The sequence below is a fragment of the Ambystoma mexicanum genome, chromosome 6p, assembly GCF_040938575.1.
Source record: "Ambystoma mexicanum isolate Mex_15411 chromosome 6p, UKY_AmexF1_1, whole genome shotgun sequence".
Taxonomy (NCBI): domain Eukaryota; kingdom Metazoa; phylum Chordata; class Amphibia; order Caudata; family Ambystomatidae; genus Ambystoma; species Ambystoma mexicanum.
Window position 1 is genome coordinate 1347959129 of NC_090935.1, and position 20762 is coordinate 1347979890.

At 45.4% G+C, this 20762-nt stretch overlaps 1 protein-coding gene across 9 annotated transcripts in view; it reads left to right on the forward strand.

The window, feature by feature from the left end:
- LOC138510403 (uncharacterized) overlaps positions 1-20762 on the forward strand; it is a 1044636-nt gene that overhangs the window by 480412 nt on the left and 543462 nt on the right. For all 9 annotated transcript variants that reach the window (XM_069626035.1, XM_069626036.1, XM_069626029.1 and 6 more), the window contains one exon: positions 7173-7313. In XM_069626035.1, coding sequence (XP_069482136.1) covers positions 7173-7313 — 141 coding nt within the window. The remainder of the gene's footprint in view (positions 1-7172; positions 7314-20762) is intronic.

The following is a 20762-nucleotide window of genomic DNA, read 5'->3' on the forward strand; positions in this document are numbered from 1 at the left end:
TGTCCACGTACGCTTCCAAGGCGTGCATTTTGGAGGGCTGGTCGTGACTTATCAGGATGACTGGTACGACTAGGTGCAAGGTCTGAGATAATTCCTTCTCCTTCCTTGACAAGCAGATCCCTATGCTTGCCGGTCATTGTAGTTTCCAGAATCGGTTTCTATGTCTATGTCTGTGGCTCCCACTCTCTTTCTGGGTGGATTCACGGGGCACTCATGAAGAAAATTGCCTGGCTTGCCGCAGTATAGGCATAGCTGCTGTTTCCTTCTCTTTTCTCGTTCAGCTTTGGTAAGAGGGCTCCGCAAGCCTCCAATTTGCATTGGATCAGGATGGGTCTCGGGTTGCCGAGGTTGAGCTTCTTTGTCGCACATACAATGTTCGTCCTTCTGACCGGGTGTTACGCTCACCTGGTCTCTGTGGAGGCTTTGGGGCACGGTTGCAGCCCTCCCTGAACTTGAATCACTCCCTTCAGCCCTCTCCCTCAGTAGAAAAGCTGTGAGTGGTGGTACGTGATGACACTGCTCCTGCGTGGTGATAAGAGTGTGTGAGTGTGCCAATCTGTAATTGTCGTACCTCTCGAAGCCTTCACCCCAAAGTACGGTTTCTGTGAGCATACGCCAGCCCATAAAGTTCACCTGTGAATTATGGAAGATAAACTCTCCGTCCTGCTACTTCTGGCAGGGGCCCGTCGAATGGGATCTAGTTCCTTCACTGATCCCTGATAAGGATTAGCCCAGTTCAGCTGCGACTCTGCTTCTCCTTATGATTGGTAAGTCTTTCTTGAGCTCTTGTGATGCTGTTTGTTCTGTTTAATGTCTTTATATGTTGCTCCTATTTATGCCCGCAATAATGTCTCTCTTCTGTTTTCTTCCCTTAGATGGAAATGCGGCCTGAATGGAATGCAGCTGTGAGACACGAGACGTGGTCGGATGGAAGATGGATGCTACAGCAATTTTCGACAGCAGGTAAGTGATGGTTTAAGGAAAAGCGCGAAGTATGGCGAAGCACAACCTTAAACTGACTGTTTTTTTCGATGTCTAACCTTGTCTTCTCTTTTTCCTTGCAGGCGCTGCTGTTGACGATGGAGGGTGCCGTGCTGCGGTGCCAAGATGAAGATTTTGGCGTTCCAGAAAGTGTAAAGATTAATACTTGGTTCACCGCAGAGATGTACAGGTAAGAACAGCTTCCCCCAGTTGGTAAGTATGCTGGCAGGAAGCAGGAAGATCCTGCAAGCAGGATCTTCAAAGGTAAGTCTGACCTCCGGCGACGGTGAGCGTTACACTGCTTGCAAGTACAGAATAACGCGAAGCGTCTGTCTTGAGGATTGGGGCAGCTTATATAGCTGAGATCGTGGGCACTCCCTTTAGGGCCGGCTTATCAGCCACACCCTGCCACTCCTAGAGAGTGAGCACATACGAAGGCAATCCATTAGCAGCTACACCCAAGAATACACTTCGGGCTGCTTAATGGATGGAATGTTCAAGGTTAATGCATCCTGCTTAATGGATGGAATGTTCAAGGTTAATGCATCTGAAGTGCTATGACCATAATAAAAGCTTTCTGGTGTTAAATGGATGTTCTTGTTTACTTTTGTTCATGAGCCTGGTGCCAAAGGTGCCAGGACAGTGTCCACCTGTGCATGCGACCCCTGCATGCCTGTGCCCCTGGCTTCATGACCATGACACCAGGCTTGATCGTTCTTCCGGTCCTGTAGCCTGTGGTCTAGTTGCACTGACAAGTCAATGTATTCCGCACACCCTTCGGGGGGGGTTCACTACCTGAGCCAACACGTCCTTTAACTCTCCTTGCAAGCCCCGGTAGAAGAGCATGGTTCTTTTTTCTTCTGGCCAATTAGTTTCAGCCACTAGCCTGTTAAAGGTGGCGATGTACGTTAATAGATCCTGGTTGCCTTGTCGGAGGGACAGCAGCTCGTTATCCAAGGCTTGACCTCTGGTGTGCCGGGTGAATAGCTTCTCGAGCTCGTGTTGGAAACCCCTGAAATCACGAAGCAATGGATCATCACGGTTGATAAAGGGAATCGACCAATCTGCAGCACTGCCTCCCAGATAAGAGAGCACGAACGCGACTCTTGACTGGTTGTTTGGGAAGGCCCCTGGTCTGCACAGGAAGTGCAAACGCACTGATTCATGAATATTGCATATTTGTTAGTATCACCTGTAAAGCGTTCAGGGGAGGCTAGGGGTACAGCTCCAGGGAGGACAACCTGCACGGGCGTGGACTGCGGAGGTGCGGTAGACGGAGCGGATCTAGGCAGCGGGGCTTGCCCTGCCTGCGTTTGTAGTAACTGCCGGGCTAGTTCTTCCGTGCGATCACGGTTTACAATGAGTTCTCTTCTCAGGGCATTGGTTTCCTGTCGGGTGGTATGCACCTCGACCCACAACTCTCCCAGTAACTGCTGGGCTAATTGGTCGGTGGAGTCTGAGGCTTCCATGACGCCCAGGCAGAGGTTTGGGAGAAGCTTTGTGTTCTGTTACGCTCACCTTGTCTCTGCGGGGACGTCGGGCACTGATGCGCGGAGTGTCTGCTTCCCTGGTTAGAGGCGCTGCACGTCATTTGTTCCCTGGACTGGTCTTGGGTCAGCTTCTATGACAGGGGAAAAGGTGGTGAGTGAGACTGTCTGTGCCTGTCACCTGTGACCCCCACCCTGCTCCTTCCAAACATCTTCCCCACTCCGGGGCGCTCTCACCTTGTGTATTTGGTTGGTGGGCTCTCCTTCCTGCTTAGTGTCAGCAGGGGCGCAATGTCCTGTAGGATCCAGTTACTTCACTGACCCTTGAAATCGAGTGGCAACCCAGTACTGCTGTGGTCACAACTCGTGTTGCTTGTGTTGCTCTGCTTGTTATTGTCCATGTAATCCGTTGTATTGTATGTTGTCCGTGTCCAGTTATCTGTGTTGTCCTTTGCTGCGTGCCACAGCCTGTGCTCGTTTCACTGTTGTGACTTGTGTCGCTGTTGTGGCACAAAGCCCTCCAAAGTGTGCGTTGGTTTGGTGCAACGCGTGTGAGCGGCTGAGCCAGTGGGTCAGGGTGGCCTGCCTTGTGTCTAGGGCCCAGCGCGAGCTCAGGTGTGGTTTGCGTGATGTAACCTGTTCTTTCTTTCTCTTTTCCAGGTACCTGTGCGTCGGAGTGATGAATGAATCCGGTTGATGGTGACGGAAGCAGTGCGTAATGCACATAGGTGATAGGGCGCGATGAATGAGCTCAGCGGTTAACCTTCTTTTCCTTCTCTTGCTTCTGCAGGTATTGGCGACAGATGAAAGCTGGAGTCCTCGAAGAAAGCTGGAGTCCTCAACAAACAACCGGGTCGTTGCTGGAGGCACAGGTAAGTCAAGGCAGGTATTTATGTGAGTCCCGATGGTCTCTGGATTTTCTTTGCAGGTTTGTAGAAGATTGCTGGCAGGAATTCCTCGGAGAGCGCTACGCTGCTAACTGCAGAATAACGCGAAGCATGCCTTAGGGCTTGGGTGGGGCTTATATAGCCAATCACGCCCTTCCACTCCCATTGTGCAATTCATTCTAGAAGCTCTCTGCCACACCCATGATTGCAGACTAATGCACAAGCTAATGGCTTAGAGCCACGCCCTTAACTGCAATTAGCACAGAAGTCAATCACTCAGTGGCAGACCAACTATACCTGTGTTTTCTTTGAGGTTAGCTCCATGATCCTGGTGCCAGAGGCTTGCGCCAGTCAGGGCCCTTAATGTGCCGCAATGTTCCCACTGCTTCTGGGCTGAGGCGATCAGGTCTGCTCATCATGACAGGAATTTATAATACCATAGTGGCTCTCTTCCATCAGGGTATCATTGTACCATCTACCTCTGCCTGCAAATGTCATTTTACCCAATGAAGAAATCGAAGGGAGCTAGTTGTAGGATAATTCAGGTTTTATACCCTCAATGATATCATACAGGCCGAGTTTCCCGTGGTTCCTAACCGTACTACAATATTGTTATTGTGGTGGACATGAAGAACGCTTTTTTCTCAGTTCCTTTACATCCAGATTTGCAATACCTCACCACACTCCTGTTTGCCAGGAGCCAATTCAAACACACTAGGCTTCATCAAGGGTACTGTGAGTCCCCAAGCATTTTCAAAAGAGTCTTACATGAGTACCTAGGGAATATCTGGGTTCCTAGCACCATTATTTAGTATGTGGATGATTTATTGGTGTGCAGGACTACTGGACAACAGTGCAGAGATTACTCCATAGCCCTGTTACAATTGTTAGCATCAAAGGGATATAAGGTGGACAGGACAAAGTTTGAATTATTGTCAACAGGAGGCATTGTATATGTGTCAATTGATTTCGGTGAATGATAAAAGAGTGACTCCAGAACGTGCCACAGCAGTGCATAATACCCCTCAGCCAGTGACTGATAAAGCTATGCAAACATTTCTTGGCCTGTGTAATTACAGTAGAGCATGGAATTTTGACTATACGTCATATACTAGACAACTGCTGCAGGCCCTTAAAGAAGCGCAGCGGACCAAAAATACTATCATTTGGACTGATGAGATGGTCACCAGTTTTCAGAGTTGTAAAATGTTATCTCTACTGTTCTTGTTCTAGCAACCCCTGATTACACTAAAGAGTCTTACCTTTTTTCATACGCTAATGGTCAGATGGTGACAGTATTTTTGACACAACACAGTTCTATGGGCCATATGCCCATAGCGTCTTACAGTAGTATGATGGATTCTGTTATGCAAGGACAGTTCACTTTTGAACAAGCATTGGCTGCAGATCAGGTGATCCGATTAAGTGGCATCTCTGGTCTCAAAATAAATCATTCGAAATCGGTAATTTTTCCGCTGACAATAACCGCTCTTAAGTTTCGCGATGACCACGGATTTAAGTGGGAAAGCACCAGGGTTCGCTACCTTGGCATCCTTATGTCGCTTAACCACGACGAGATCTTTAAAGACAACTACGGCCAGGTGCTCCAATCCCTCCGTGAGCGCATCCAAAGATGGAAGTCACTCCCCCTGACACTATGGGGGAGGGTTTCACTGACCAAGATGATGATTCTCCCCAGACTTCTTTACTTGTTCACTAATATACCCCTAATACTCCCACGCACATTTCTACAGAAAATCAGAAGCCTCATCTTGGAACTAATATGGGCGGGCAGACCAGCAAGAGTCGCTTACACGACTCTGACACTACCGGTGGCTCAAGGCGGCCTTGCACTTCCCAACATAGAAAAGTACTATTGGGCCGCTCAGGCCCAATTCCTGAGCCATTGGTATGCCACCGATTATGTCCGCCCACACGTTCAAGTTGAACGCGCCCTAGCGTCCCCTGACTTCTTGACAGCAGTCATCTTCAGTGATCGACCGGTTCCGTGCAACACGCTAAGCCCAGTCCTGTCCTCATATGCCATCTGGAAGAAAATTGCCCGCAAATTTGAACTACAGATAAGATACTCTCCGTTACTACCCATCAAGTTTATCCCCGGCATTCCCCTGACCAACGAAAAAGTCTTTTTGATCTGGCTGGACAAGGCCAGCATCCAGACATTTGGGGACCTCTTTCCAGAGGATATGTTCATAACCCCACAAATAATCAGGGAGAGGGGTTGCAACACCTCGCTCGACATCTTTCTTTATTTCAGGCTGCGGCATACCTTGCAGGCCCTCCTCCCAACATTCCCCAAACAACCGCCGACATGGACCCTCCTACACAATGTGATACGAGCAAGAGGCGAGGGGCGTTTGGTCTCCACGATCTATAGATCACTGCTCGTCGACACAACCACGACCGCCGCAAGGGCGAAACGGCGTTGGGAGATGGCCCTCCATGCCACAATACCCGACGACGAATGGACCTATATCCTTCAACAAACCCAAAAAGTAGCTCTAAATACTCGCTATAAGCAGACCCACTTCCACTTCATCCACCAAACATACTATACCCCCCAAAAGAAACGGCGCCATCACCCCAAAGCCCCCGATCATTGCGAGAGATGTGGCACCCCGGCCGCAGACTTTGTTCACCTCGCTTGGCACTGCCCGGGTGTAGCCCGATTTTGGTCCTCAGTTTTACAGCACACAAGTGACATTCTCGGTGAGGTGCTGGCCCCAGTCCCGACCACCGCCCTCCTGAGCATGACAAAACATCTACAAGCCCCAGTGAGGAAGCTTGCCTCTTTTCTCCTGGTGCTTGCCCGCAGAAGAATAGCCCTGACTTGGGGACGCGGCCCCCTTCCCTCCCTAGCGGCATGGAAAAAAGACATTCTTTAATGTCAGGACATGGACACTGAGTTCTTACGGACCCTTCCCCTGCATGCACGCCCTCCAGATATCTGGGCTCCCTACATTAGCTATTTACTTTCCACTTCTGACGTCACAATCTCTCAATCCACAACACTGCTGTATGTCCGTCCCCCGCTACCCCCTCAGACCCTCGACGAAGCGTGCTGCCTTAATGAACATTTACGCTGATGGAATATTGTCTAATAGACTTTGAATGTGCATTGTAGGTGCTATGAACGTACTGTTTTCCCTTTTTGTTGATGGGACCTGCTAACACAGGTTGTTACTGTATGCTCATGTTAAAACCAAAATAAAGTTTTTAAAAAAAAAGCATTGGCTGCAGATGCTTTTGGCATCAAGGAATCGGCCACTATGGTCATCGGATGTTCTTTGACCTTGTACGTTGAACATACAGTATTTGCTATATTGGAGAGGTCCAAATCTACATTGACCATGCAAAGAGCCTCGGGCTATGAGGTCATTCTTTCCAGTCACATTATTTGTTGCAAATATTGGTGACCCCGACGTGATCCCAGTCCCCCCCACGAGGACAGAGGATTTCTGGTCCCTATTTCCTTGTCTATAAGGCTATTAGAATGTTTGGATGTCGTTTTAAATAAGTAGAAAGGGATCTTTTCCTTTCTTCTGTTCTTTTTAAACATGTGAATTTGTTTTAATGTTTTTAGAGTTGCAATTGTATTATAAGAAGTATTTTAAAATGTACAGATTTTAAGATGTAAAGATTTGAAATTGATTGATTTATATGTATTTTATCTTTATCTTTATGTAATATGATGTGGGAAAGGTTCAGTGTTGTACTAAAACACACAATAAATAAATACAAATAAATAAATGCATTGTTAGTGGCAAAACAGTAAACCCTGCTACCTTTTTTACAGAACCCATTACTGACGATGACGAGATTCATGATTGTGTCATGTATGAGGGTCCTAAGGATATTTCCATAGTATGTGACTATATGCATGATGGCAGAAAGATGTTATTTGTCGACGCGTCATCCACTGTTGACCAGGAGACAGGTCAGTGACATACTAGTGTGGCAGTGGTTCAACTAGTTGATGGGGGATATGAAGTTTTTGTGCAGCATATCTGCTCCCACATATCTCTCCTCTCTCATCTTATTCTACACTCCCTCTCGCTCTCCGATCTGCAGACCTCTTCCTTCTCTCTGTTCCCCCGTCCCCATGCGCCTCGTCTCATTTTTGCTCCTTTCAGCTCCTTGCCCCCCTCTCCACTGGAACTCCCTTCCTCTCTCTATCTGTTCCATCCCCACCTATTCCTTCTTTTGTGTCTCCTTAAAATCTCTTCTTCTCCACTCCCCCCTGATACTCTTTTTTTTACCCTCCTCTTCTTACCTCTCTCTCCCTGCTCCCTTCCTCTTAAGTCTCCTCTCCTACTCTCTCGCCCTCAGCTTATTCCACTTCCTGTTTCCCACTTGCTTCCCCTCTCCACCCCCTCTTCCCTCATTTATCTTCACTGGCAAATTGTTCTACTTGCTGTATTACTGGTTTGTAATTGCTTCTACTGTTTTTATTGTATCCTTGTTGTTATAATGTAAAGCGCTTTGGCGTAAAGCGCTATATAAACACAATAAACATAAACATAAACATAAGCATATACTACCAGGCCAATTTTCAGCACAGGCTGATGACTGATTGCCCTTATTGAAGCAGTTGAGGCAATGCAGGGGTGCAGAGTGACCATATATTCTGACTTGGCCCATGTTACAACTACAGTACACTCAAGGTGGTAGAGTTGGATGCGGAGTGGGTTTCGGAGAGCAGATGGGGCCTCTGTGCAACATGCAACTCTTTTAGACAGATTCATTTGGGGCCCTTTTGCAGCCTACACTTGCCGCAGTCGTTCAGTGTGCCGCCCATACAAATTGCAGGGACTTTGTCACGCTTGGGAATGAAACAGCAGATGCTGCAGTAAAATTGGCAGCATATTTACCAGTACCAGACATTTCAGAGCATCCAGCGCGTGTTAATATGCAGCTGCAGCTGTAGTTACAAGTTTCATATACTCCGCTACCCGTCCCTGAAATTATTGAAATACAAGGTCAAACACCGCAAAGTGAGAAGTTGCTATGGAAGAGAAGGGGATGTGCACAATCCCCCAATTGGTTTGGTGTGGAGTCACACAAGGACTGGCAAGGTGGTGATGCCTCAAGAGTTGGCCCTAGTAGCGTTCAATCAGCTCCATTACCCCGCCCATGTGTCCAAATGGCATTTTGCTGCAGACATACAAGAATATTGGTATGTGACTAATATCTAGGAATTATTGGCCATCTTCGCATCTAATTGTGTTGTTTGGCAGACATACAGAACAAGGCAAACTTTGAAAACTTTAAACGGTACCTTGCCCCGCCCAATTTGTCCTTTCCGAGATCTCCACAAAGACTTTGCACATATGGGTGAAAGATGTAACACGTTTTGCTATCTCATACTTGTTGTGTGTCTTTTCTTCCATTGGATTAAGGCTGGTCCATGTGCACATCCTGATGCCAAATCAGCTGCCAAGTTTTTGGTGAGAGAAGTGTTCCCCCGATGAATACAGGACACAGTGATATGTCAATTAAAATGGCAGATTAAGCTGGGATTGGATGAGTAAACAAACATGATCAGCATAAAGAAGTGCTTTTTCGACATAATATCTGATGTGCACCATTCAGAATTCAGAAACATGTGGTACAGCCACATGAGCTTATTAGGGAAACAGTGATATAATGGCAGTTGTTATGTCTGCTCCCTCATCTCCCACACGTCAGGTGCGTCCAAAATGTTAGTGCCGCAGACCCAGTGTTTGGTTCATTTAGCGCTGTGCCAGGTTTGCAGCCTGTTCCAAGAGCACAAAATACAAGTTGTAGTAATGGACAGAGATGGTGAAAATTGTGCCAAAGACGACAGCACACTTAAATGTAAGTCACGGCCCATGCTAAAATTGGACGCAGTACTGTTTGTAATCAAACAGATGGGAGAAAGTGGTGGAGAGCTGTGCAGCAGGGGGGTTGGCAGGATTCAGGCTAAGAAGTTATATGGAACAAATTGACATGGATTGACGGGTGTAAAACCACAGGAAAAGTTCAACCAGTTGAAGATTATCAGTTCTGTTTCCGAGGGCATGGCACTGTTCCTGTGGGTACCAATACTAAGTGCAACAAGACAATGTTCATGCCAGATCTCGCAACAATAACAGTGGCTCTTATGGATCTGTATTGGGTACGTGGTCAGCAAGCATATCTGCATCTCCCTCCTTCCTGGTGATGAACATGTGTATTAACAATGTTGCACTCAACTATCCTTGTAGTGCCTGCAGCTCATTTGACTGTAGCATCTAAGTTAGTGCATTGCAACATATCCCAGATGCAATCCAACCCCCTTGGACAAGAAAGAAGACACGATCGTTGAAGTTGCGGAGGAAGAGATCGAATTATCTGTCAGAAGATTCATCCAAGGTGCTCAAAGCAATTCCAGACAAATATATGTTGCATACCAAGACAGAGGTGTTCTTTGCATCTCTCCTGATGCCAGATGTTCAGGCCACAGCAAACGCAAAATGACTGCAGATTGTTCGGTGGGAAGTGATCTAGTTGGCAAATGATACTGAAAAAGGACTGAATGCTAGCAAGAGACTGAATGCTAGCAAGAGGGAGCTGAGGCCGATCCAGTTGATGACACTCCAAAACCAGTACATCTTAGATCTTCTGACAGCGATGGAGGGGGGTATGTGCAAGAAGATTGGGTTGTCCTGTTGCATGTATGTCACACCAAATTATGCAGAGAATGGGTCCCTGATGCATTATATAGGGGCCTTGAAGATTGGTTCAAAACGTTGTTCTCATGGGCACTATCCTGGCTGGGAACAGTGGTGAAGATACTCGTTCCGATCGTGGTGCTTCTGTTTGTATTGTTTTGCATGTGCTAGATGATGCTTCAATGCTGTGCAAAGACTATCCTGAACAGTGCAATGATGATGGTCACCATTGAGTCAGGGATGGCTACAGGTTATTACAAACAGGTTAAAAGGGATAAAAGACATGTTTTACATACAGCTTTCTTAATCACACATCGAAAAATGTACAGTTGCTACCTCGGTCTAAGGCCAATCATACCAAGTTTTACCCTTAAAGTATTTTGCAAAACCATACTCAAGACTCAGTCTCCAAGTCCAGGGAATTAATAAAGTTAGTTACCACTAAAACTGTTGAAGTTGTGTGGTGTGATAGACAAATAGGCCGGATACATTCTGCTTCACACGTAATCTCTTGCTCCCAAAAAAATGTTTTCATAAAATTCCACCTGCGCCGCTGAAGAGCCAGGCAATGGATGAGTAGGTGTTTAAGTGTCTTGCATTCTGAAAGGATCTTACAAATGTGGCACCACACCTCATCTTCTTTGATAACCCGTATCTTGCTAGAATTTGTCTGGTTTTACATAAATTGAGCCCGAATCTTAGAAAACAATGTTTAATAGATTTGGCTTGATATATAGAAAGAAATGGGGCCAAAGTTCCCAACTTCTTATGATCATATTGAGGATGGTTAATTGAGGGATACAAATTACATTTTTCAATAGTTGAAATCTAATCTGAGTCAAATAGTTTTTTCGTATGCATTGGATTATCCCTCAGGTGCCAAATAGAGCTACCCAATTCTGTTGAAAGTTTGGATACAAAATGAGTAGTCTTCTCTGAGCCATGTACTTGACTGGGCCTCGAGTATAGTATTCAAGTCTTCAAATAAAGATGCCACAGATGAAAACAGGATTTTTCTTATAGTGAGAGGATTTTCCAAACTGCACGGGCATGTAATGACACAATACCGAGATCATGCCTGATTGCGTCAATTGCCACAGAATTAGGCAGCCGTAACACTCTCTGCCAAATCAAGGCCTCCAAAATGGTCAAATAATCCAGGAGTGCTAAAGGATAGATATCAGCACTATGCAGCATTTTCGCCACAATTTTACACTCATAAAACCTTACACTTGGCTCTAAAGTAAATCCGCCATATTTCTGATCAACCTTTACCAATTGATTGGTCAAAGTGTGGGCACACATCTTCAACCGTTCCAAAAGGCTGACTTGTCTTGGTTTTGAAGATAGAAAAAAGCCCAAGTAAATAAGTGAATCGACCTTCACAATTGCTTTCACATCAATTTTCCGTAGATAGGACGTTTTTTTCCGACACTTAGTACATTGGAGAATTTTTGATTTGGTTGCATTTACACTGAAAGCATGTTTACTCATATAAATTGTGAACGCATTCAGCAGTCTCTGCAGACCGACAGCAGTACATTCAAACAACAAAAAGTCATCTGCATATGACAGCCAAAATTGTTTGAATTGTTGGATTTTAGGTGAGATGAAAGTGGCTAGTTCTAGGTTCTCACCAATATCTGAGAGATACAGGTTAAACAGACATGCGGCCAATACACACCCTTGCCCAAAGCCACAAAAGGTCGAAATTTGCTGTGACAATGACCCACGATGGTTAAGACAGACATGGATTTTACAGGCGGAATAAAGGCCAATTATTAAACCATCAGGAACACGCCACAGCTTTAAGTTAGACCACAATAGTGTCCGATCAACTGCATCAAACGCGGAGGACAAACCAATTGAGGTGATGTATAGATTTCTATATTTCCCCTCCTAGGCAAGCTGTTGGACAATGTTGACCACTGCACCATTGAGAGATGTGCCAAGGTTTCGACGGAAACCCCTCTGCCACTTCTGAAGCCTACCAACCTCACAGGCCCAAGTTTCTAGATGGGACAGCAAGATACATGAGAACACCTTGCTGTCAGCATCAAGAATGGCAAATGGTCTAGAATTGAGAGCAGAAGTTCGAACTCCCCTCTTATAGATAGGAACAACATGAGCAAGCGACCATGTATGAGGAGAAGATCCTGAATCAGCTATGTCAACAAAGAGGCTCGACAGAAGACTAGCCCAGGCTTCAGGATTCTCTTTGAATAAAATGTTGGAAAGCTTGTTCGGTTCCGGAGCCTGGGAGGAACAGATTTTTTTAATTGTGTGGAGAACAATGACGCGACTAAACAGACTTGGTGCCATTTATGTTTGAGAAAGCGATTTAATTAGAGTTTTCTTTTTCTGCATATGAAAAATCATATCTTTTCCGTACCCGCCTAATCAAATTTCTTAACTTACACTTACGTGCTGCCACCTCTGCATTGTAAACATGCCAACACTTTTGTTGGTTTGGAGGCGCCTGACTTCGCCCTGTGAAAACCATCAAACATTTGGGCAGTGAATGCATAGTACCTCCACCCCTCAGTGGTGTAGGACATAATCTTTTCTAATGTTTTGTTGACTTTAGTAACCATAGCACAGCTCCAAGTTAAACAATTACCTGCAATGTTAGTGCTTAGACCAGTAGGGCTTAGATTCTCATCAACCTTAATTCCCAGGCAGAATTTTGCCACCAACATTGAGTGAGTGCTTAGTGGGGTAGGGGTAATTTTTAACTCACTACAAAGATCAAACAACCATCCTCCCACAGAGATAGTCTATGTTGGAATAAACTATCCCATTAGGCCATGTGGTTTGGGGAGGGATATCTCCTTTTGCTGCCACATTCAATAGGGTCAAACCTAACCCACGGAGACAGTCCAACCATTGGCTCCCATTGTTTTGTTTTTGAGAGGTGCAATGTGAGAGCTATGAAGTTCTATACCAGTAATTTGGTTAAGGCATTCACAGTTCAGCTCGCCCACTACAAGAATGTGTCCATCCCCAACCGCATGCCTCCGACCCTCAAGGGTTGTTACCAGATAGTATAACATTTCTCGCAACTCTAGGATTTTCTCATGCCAATAAATATTAACAATAAGAATTTTCACCATCACAGTATGCACTAATTGTACATGTGTTACCAAAACACCAAAATTTGAATTGACAGATGATACCACCTTAAGCCCCTTATCCGATTTCACTAAAGTGAGCAGTCCTCCAGACGTTCAACCCTGGTCAGCTCGTCAGGCTGGTTGGAACATCACAGCGAAACCGTCAAAGGAGGGAAGATGCAACAACCAAGTTTCCTGAAGATATATCACCATATGTAGCATACATTGTACCACCATACTGGGATCAGAGAAGAGTTTAGTGTGGCCTCTAGTGTTCCAAGATAGAATCGACAAAGTCGAATCCAAGGTTTCTAAGCGATCATAAGTGTGTTACTTGTTAGTTGTCGCATTTAATAACCTCGACCAGTCCAGAGTTTCATCAGAAATCCTCATCTTTCTCCTTAAAGACTTAATTTTGTTATGCCCTTGATTACTATTAGGTTGATCTTGCATAACTAAATTAGTACTGTCAGAATAAGGGGAAATATCAAAGCCATAGGTTCCAAAAGAGTCCCGAGCTTGTAATTCAAGTTCATAGATGAGTATAGATTTTAAAAGACTACACATCTATCAGTCCTATACCTATCGAAAAAGAATAACCTTCCAATATCTTTGTTCGAGATCCCCTCAAATCTGGAAATCTCTTGTAGTAAGTGCAACATATTTGTCCTGTTCAGAGTTAAGCATTTATTTGCTAGTATCACACTTTCAATTGGAAGTCTGTTATCTACTTTTTTCTGCATCATGTTTGGTTTCCCCTGTACATTGCCCCCTCTGCTCAATGTCTCTGGACCCAATGGGTGCCGCTCTGGAGGAACATATGACAAGTGACCCTTGAAGCGTCGTAATTAATTTGCAGATATGTGTTTATGAGCTTCAGTAGTTTGATGACCTTCTCTAGATGAGGCTGTAAAGAGTCCAAATATTGGCACCAAGCAGCCGTAAATTTTATATTCACAGATGACTGGGGAATTGGGCGGGCATTCGGTGCCTCTTGACTTGATGGTAAACAGGCAAGGGGTTCCATTACTCCAATTAATGGTAAGTCACAGTGGGCTGCCGTAAACCTTTGTGGAAGCCATATTCTGCTGATTACCCGGCAATAGTTGTCTAGCTGCAGGTTGCACAGAGTCTAGATCCACAGTCAAACAATGTTTCATCACTGCCGTTCCCACGACTGTGGGCATAGACCCCAATTTAACCTGTGAATCAGAGGATGTCAGCGATGGTATTATTGCAGAGTGCTCCTTGTTTGATGATTGTTGAGATCCTCTGGTTTTTTAAATGTTTGAGAGAGCTGATTTAACCAATGGTTGGGACATTAACAAGTTCACAAATTGACGGGAAGAATACAAATTCACCTTTTTTATTTGGCAATTCTTTGGTTTATTCAATTGTTGAATCTTCCTTACTGTGGATTTAGCTCTCTTGCGTGAGTTTCCATTAGACTGACCAAGCTGAGTAGACACAGCCTCATTCTGAATGCTCCTGCATCCCGATATATCATCCAGGCAAATAACTTCCAGGTTCTGCCCTGTGGGTACAATCGCTTCCACTGCCACCAGAAGAGTTGTCCCGTCTTTAGTAGCAAGTCATGAGCCTTTGTCCGCGTGTGAATAGATGATATCATACAATAATCAGCAGTAGGGGAGGGAACCTCATGGCATTCAGGAAGTATAGTCCTGGTCATGGTGACAGCTTTAAATGTTTGATCTGTAGAGGTACTAGAACCCTCCCCACAAAAACTAGCATTTTTGTGCAAAATTTTGATTTGTCACAGCTAGTTGCCCTTGTCCCACTTCCTGCTTTTTTTGTAAGATTCTCATTAAATAGAAAGTCTTTCACCGTCATATGAAGCTTGACATTCTCAAATTAGAATAGCATGGATTCAAGGAGGATTGAATTCAATTTAGTTTCAAGATGTAAACCCTCATACAAGCTCACCAGTATACATAGTACTTGATTTATTTTGATTAATGAATTTGCAACCCCTGTGTTTGAAGTGCATCCAATATCAGACTGCCTCGCTGGTTTGAAAGATGGAGATGAGTGAAACGAGGAGGTTTAAGAGTCAAAATTAGGCACATGGCACTGTGGGGGATCTGGGCGAATATCATCCCAACTGTGGGACTCTAGAGGAGAACTATTATCTTCAAGCTCCCTTTGGGAGCTTGATACACAATAAGTTACTGATGGTAAGTCTGACATTTCATTAATTTCAATTGGTCCCGGTCCAGGACCAGTTCTAATAGTCAATTTCCCTTCAGATGGAAAAAGGCTTCAATTGCATTGGAGCAGGCTTTAGCCTTCTGGACTATGGAATCTCCCAGAACTACGTCCAGTTGTATCTCAGTTTGGCCTGTTAAAGAATTAGCAATTTCAATCTCGTTCGAAAGAGGTGGTCTTGCAATACACTCAGGCAATGGCGGGAGAGGCATATTGATTGCAGCAAGCATTTCCTCATCGGACACCATGTTTAAAGGAGGAGCACGAGGCATTATAATATTTCCACTCTGTAAAACATGCATATAAATCAGTCACAAAAAATGGAGGTTTGTGAGTTTAGAGAGTTTATTATTTTTTTTTTAATTCAGTGCCCGAAGCTACTTCTGCTTGAAATCCGGTAAGTATTTTTTTGATAGAATCGCTGGCGCTAGCCGTGCACCCCCACAGCACAGAATATTCAGCATCTGACTTAGGTTTTTGGTCCGGAGTCCTTAATATAGGTCACTTCGCAGCCTGCTGTCGTCTATTTCCTGGGGCGTTTATCCCCACAAATTCCAAAGCGAAAAAGAGGGGGTAAAGAGCCGACTTTGGATCAGCGGGGGCCTTAGACAGAGAGCACCACACAATGGCCGTTTAACGGTCTCACTCCCGTCTATCCGCCGATATCGCCAATCAGTTGACACACTTCGTGTTGATAATTATGTTGGCCTCGGGCAGGTAGTAGTTCTGAAAACAAGTAATCTGCTGAGTGTGTCATGATGCCCACCCTCAGGCATCCGGACCAAGCCCATCAGCCGCGGGAGCAGGCATACAGACATTTAGTAAAACCTCAGCAGCCCTGGCTGGGGGCTATCTGGGTTCAGTCCTGGTGCCTTAGGTGCCAGGCTCATAGTAGAAATCCGTCCGGGCGCCTAAGGTCGCCAGGCTCATAGTCATTACTTACCTCATGCTGCAAATGACTCCAATCCAACATGAAGCCTGAAAGGGACTATTTTTCTACAGGGACTATTTTTTACTAGGGTGTAGTTCTAGGGTCTTCTTACCTGGGACTACTTTTGAGGCTATTTAAACCACATCCGACCAGCAACACACACTTTGTCTTCACTGCATCCTTCGGGTCGGCGCTGCCTCCATCATTTCTTTGCCGAACTTCGTCACCTAGAAGACAAAAGAAAACCACAGGTGAGCCGAGGGAACCAACAAATATAATTCTTACCACCATAGACTTACCTGATTTACCACCGGAGGCATCCTTTTGTGACTCTCCATATTTTCACGTGCGGCATCTGTAGAGAGAGACAAAAGAACACGTTTTCCACGTGCAACATTTACCGGACAGCGCCGGGTAATACAGACTCTTACCTGAGCGCCACCAGCAGCCACAAGAGCATCTTTTCACAAGCCAGCTGCAAGACAAGAAAGGGAGGGGGGAACAAGAGAGAACATCGGTCATATTGAACTCTATGAACTTAATACTTACTGGTCCTCACCAGGAACCTCAGAGTCAATACTCTCCGTAACTCTCCCGAGCCTTCAAACCAGTGAAGTAACTGGAATCGACGTGCCCCTGCAAATCCACGCAGGATGGAGAGCTCATCTTTCAAGAATATAAGGTGAGATTGCTGTGAGGGCATTTTGGAGGTGATTAGTTGGGGAGGACTGTGGGGGTGCCATCACTTGAATCCACAAGTGGCTAAATCCATCTCTCCACTTGCAGGAGAATATTTCTACGGGTTAAGCAGACAAGATTAGGAGGGCAGATCCAGACAGTCATCGCTGCACTACGCATCACGTGGGTGGAGACCGCAGCTGTCCGGGTCCGACCGATGCCCCTGTGGGAGCCAGGTGAGCGTAACAGAACGGGAAGCCTATCTACAAATCCCCACCCGGGCGTTATGGAAACCTCAGAAACCGACCAACTAGCCCTATTGTTAGGGGAACTTAGGGCAGAAGTGCACTCCGCGTGCCAAGAGACTAATGCCCTCAGGAGAGAACTGATTGTGTCAAAGGAGCGCACTGATGATCTTGCTAGACAATTACTGCAAAACCAAGCTGGGCAAACACCATTATCTGGACTCAGGGGGAATCCAACTCCTGTTTCATCGAGCAATCCTTGGCAAGTGGTTCTACCAGGGAGCATTCCTTTAGCTCCACCCGAAAGTTTTGCTGGGGACCCAAAAAAGTTTGCTGTGTTTATGAACCAATGCCGCTAGCACTTTTTATGCAGACCTGGAGCTTTTCCGAACGACCAAACCAAAGTAGCCTTTGTACTATCATATCTTAGTGGCAGCGCAGCGGATTGGTCAATTCCATTAGTTAACCAGGATGACCCTCTTCTTCGGGATTTTCAAGGTTTTCAATTGAGCATGGAAAGACTATTTGCCAGACATTCACAGGGACAGGCCCTGGATAACGAACTTTTATCATTAATACAAGGTAACCAGGATCTACTAACCTATATCGCCACTTTCAATAGGTTAGTGGTGGAAACCGGATGGCCAGAGGTAAAATGAATTACATTATTTCATTGTGGACTTCGGGGTGAACTCAAAGATGTTTTGGCCCAAGTTGTGAACCCACCTCAGGATTGTGAAAAATATGTAGACTTAGTGGTCCAGTTAGACCACCGACTTCAGAATAGAAAGGCTGATCGAGCTAAGTTCGAGAATCGGGTATTGGTTAAACCCAATGTTACCCTTAAAGGAACAGATGTATCAGAACCGATGCAGATCGGGGGGGTCAAGGGACCCTTAACTAAAAAGGAAAGAGAAAGAAGACGGCAGATGCAATTGTGTCTGTACTGTGGGGCCTCAGGACATTTTCTATGGGATTGCCCTATAAAAACATCTAAAAAAGTAATCAGAGTTGCTGATAAAAATCAAACAGAGCCTGATTCGGGAAACGACCACGCCCGACAAGCGTAGAGGTCCGCTTGCCGAGCTTGAAGAAGGATACTCAGACCTCGCACTTCATCATACCAATGGTCCTTATAGATCCAAGGCAGCCATCACGTATGCACGCAGTGAGGGCATACATTGATAGCAGGGCCATAGGAAACTATGTGGACCACGAGTTGGCTTCTAGGATGAATCTATCTCTCTGCAAAAAGACCACTTCGGAAGTCATCACCACAGTCGATGGAACTGAAATTGCCTCTGGGCCTGTAACTCATTCCACCGCAGAGATGACACTATTGGGTCAGGATGGGCATCGAGAGACTATTGTGTTTGATTTAATCAAAGCCCCGCAGTTCCAAATAATACTGGGGATATCTTGGTTGTAAACACATAATCCTTGTATTGATTGGCGAGAGAAGAGAATAACCTTCCCGGATTGTGCACATACTTGTTACCTGAAAAAACCCTTGAACCAAGGCCTGGCCACAGTCGCTACTCCAGTCGTGCAGTTACCTCAGGAATATCAAGAATTCCAGGATGTTTTCCAAAAGGAACAGGCAAACACCCTACCACCTCACAGATCATACGATTGTCAAATCGATCTAATACCCGGTGCACAACCTCCATGTAGTAGGATCTATGCCCTTATGGAACCCGAAAACCTTCACCTACGACAATACTTGGACCAATATCTTGCTAATGGCTTCATTCGTCCATCCAAGTCCCCTGCTTCTTCAGCTTTGTTCTTCGTGCCTAAAAAGGAAGGTGACCTCAGAACGTGCATAGACTACCGCGCATTAAATCAGATCAGGGTTAAGAACCGATACCCATTGCCTCTGATCCCCGAATTACTAGACCAAGTAAAGGATGCTTGCATCTACACTAAATTAGATCTGCGAGGGGCATATCATCTGGTACGTGTAAAGAAAGGCGACGAATGGAAGACTGATTTTCGCACTAAGTACGGGCTATTCGAATACCAGGTGATGCCCTTCGGGTTGTACAATGCACCAGCAGCCTTCCAGTATTTTATGAACGATGTCCTTCATGAACTCATTTGTCGTCTGTGTTGTTGTATACATAGATGATATTCTAGTGTACTCCTCTTCAGAATCAGACCATGTGAAGCACGTTCGTGCAGTCCTTGACAAACTACGCCAGCACAAGTTATATGCAAAATTGGAAAAATGCGTTTTTCATGCTACGGAAGTTGAATTCCTTGGATTTATCCTGGCTCCAAAAGGAGTCCGAATGGACACTCGAAAGGTGGACGCAATCCTCAAGTGGCCATCACCCAGTTCAGTTAAAGGGGTACAAAGCATGCTCGGATTTGCTAATTTCTACCGCAGATTCATTCCGGATTTCTCACATGTTGTACACCCTATCACAGCAGTTTTGCGAAAAAACAAACGCTTCTTGTGGACCGTAGAAGCTGAAAAGGCCTTCCAAGAGCTGGAAGCGGAATTCACGTCTGCACCTGTCTTAAAGCATCCACACCCCGAACTTCCATACATAGTTGAAACTGATGCATCCAGTTTAGCCATGGGAGCTGTCCTGTCCCAGAAGGATCCTGAAACCGGTCAACTTCACCCAGTAGCATTTTGGTCCAGAAAGTTCTCGGCACCTGAGTTAAACTATGCGGTCACCGATAAAGAATTATTAGCCATCAAATCCGCCTTCAAGGCTTGGCGGCATTATCTTCTCGGTGCCAGCCATACCATTACGGTAATCACCGATCACCAGAACTTGCAGTATTTAAAAACAGCCAAGGCCCAATCGTCGCGTCAACTTGGATGGGCATTGTTCTTTGCCGAGTTCAATTTCGTGATCACTTATCGACCAGGTTGTAAAAATGGCAAGGCAGATGCCTTATCCCGAATAGGGATGGGAGAAGCATATGCGAACCCGGAACCAGTGCCTATAATTTCAGAACAAAGAATTCTTGGCATAACCACTCTACAGACACTAGAGGATATTCAAGTAAAGATCCAACAACTCTTCGATCCAACAGCCCTGCAGGACTGGGTGAAGAAAGGCCCAGACTATTCAGTCATCAATGACCTACCTTATTATCAAGGGTGACTATTTCTACCACACAAGGAACTACAAGAACTAGTCATCTCCAATTATCATAACACCCTGATGGAAGGACACCCAGGTATCGCAAAAACTGAAGCTAAAATTAAGAGACAATTCTGGTGGCCCACCTGGCGAAAAGACGTAAAGTCATTTGTAATGACTTGTGGCATTTGCGCCCAAAACAAAAGTCAGAAGAAAAAACCAGCTGGCCTCTTACAACCTTTGGATATTCCACCTACACCATGGCACACCTTATTGTTAGACTTTATTACAGATCTACCTCCATGTAATGGATTTAAAACCATTTTTAGTTATTGTGGATCTTTTTTCCAAGATGGCCCACTTTATTCCTCTAAAGGGATTACCTTCTGCTTCAATTCTGGCCAAGGAGTTCCTC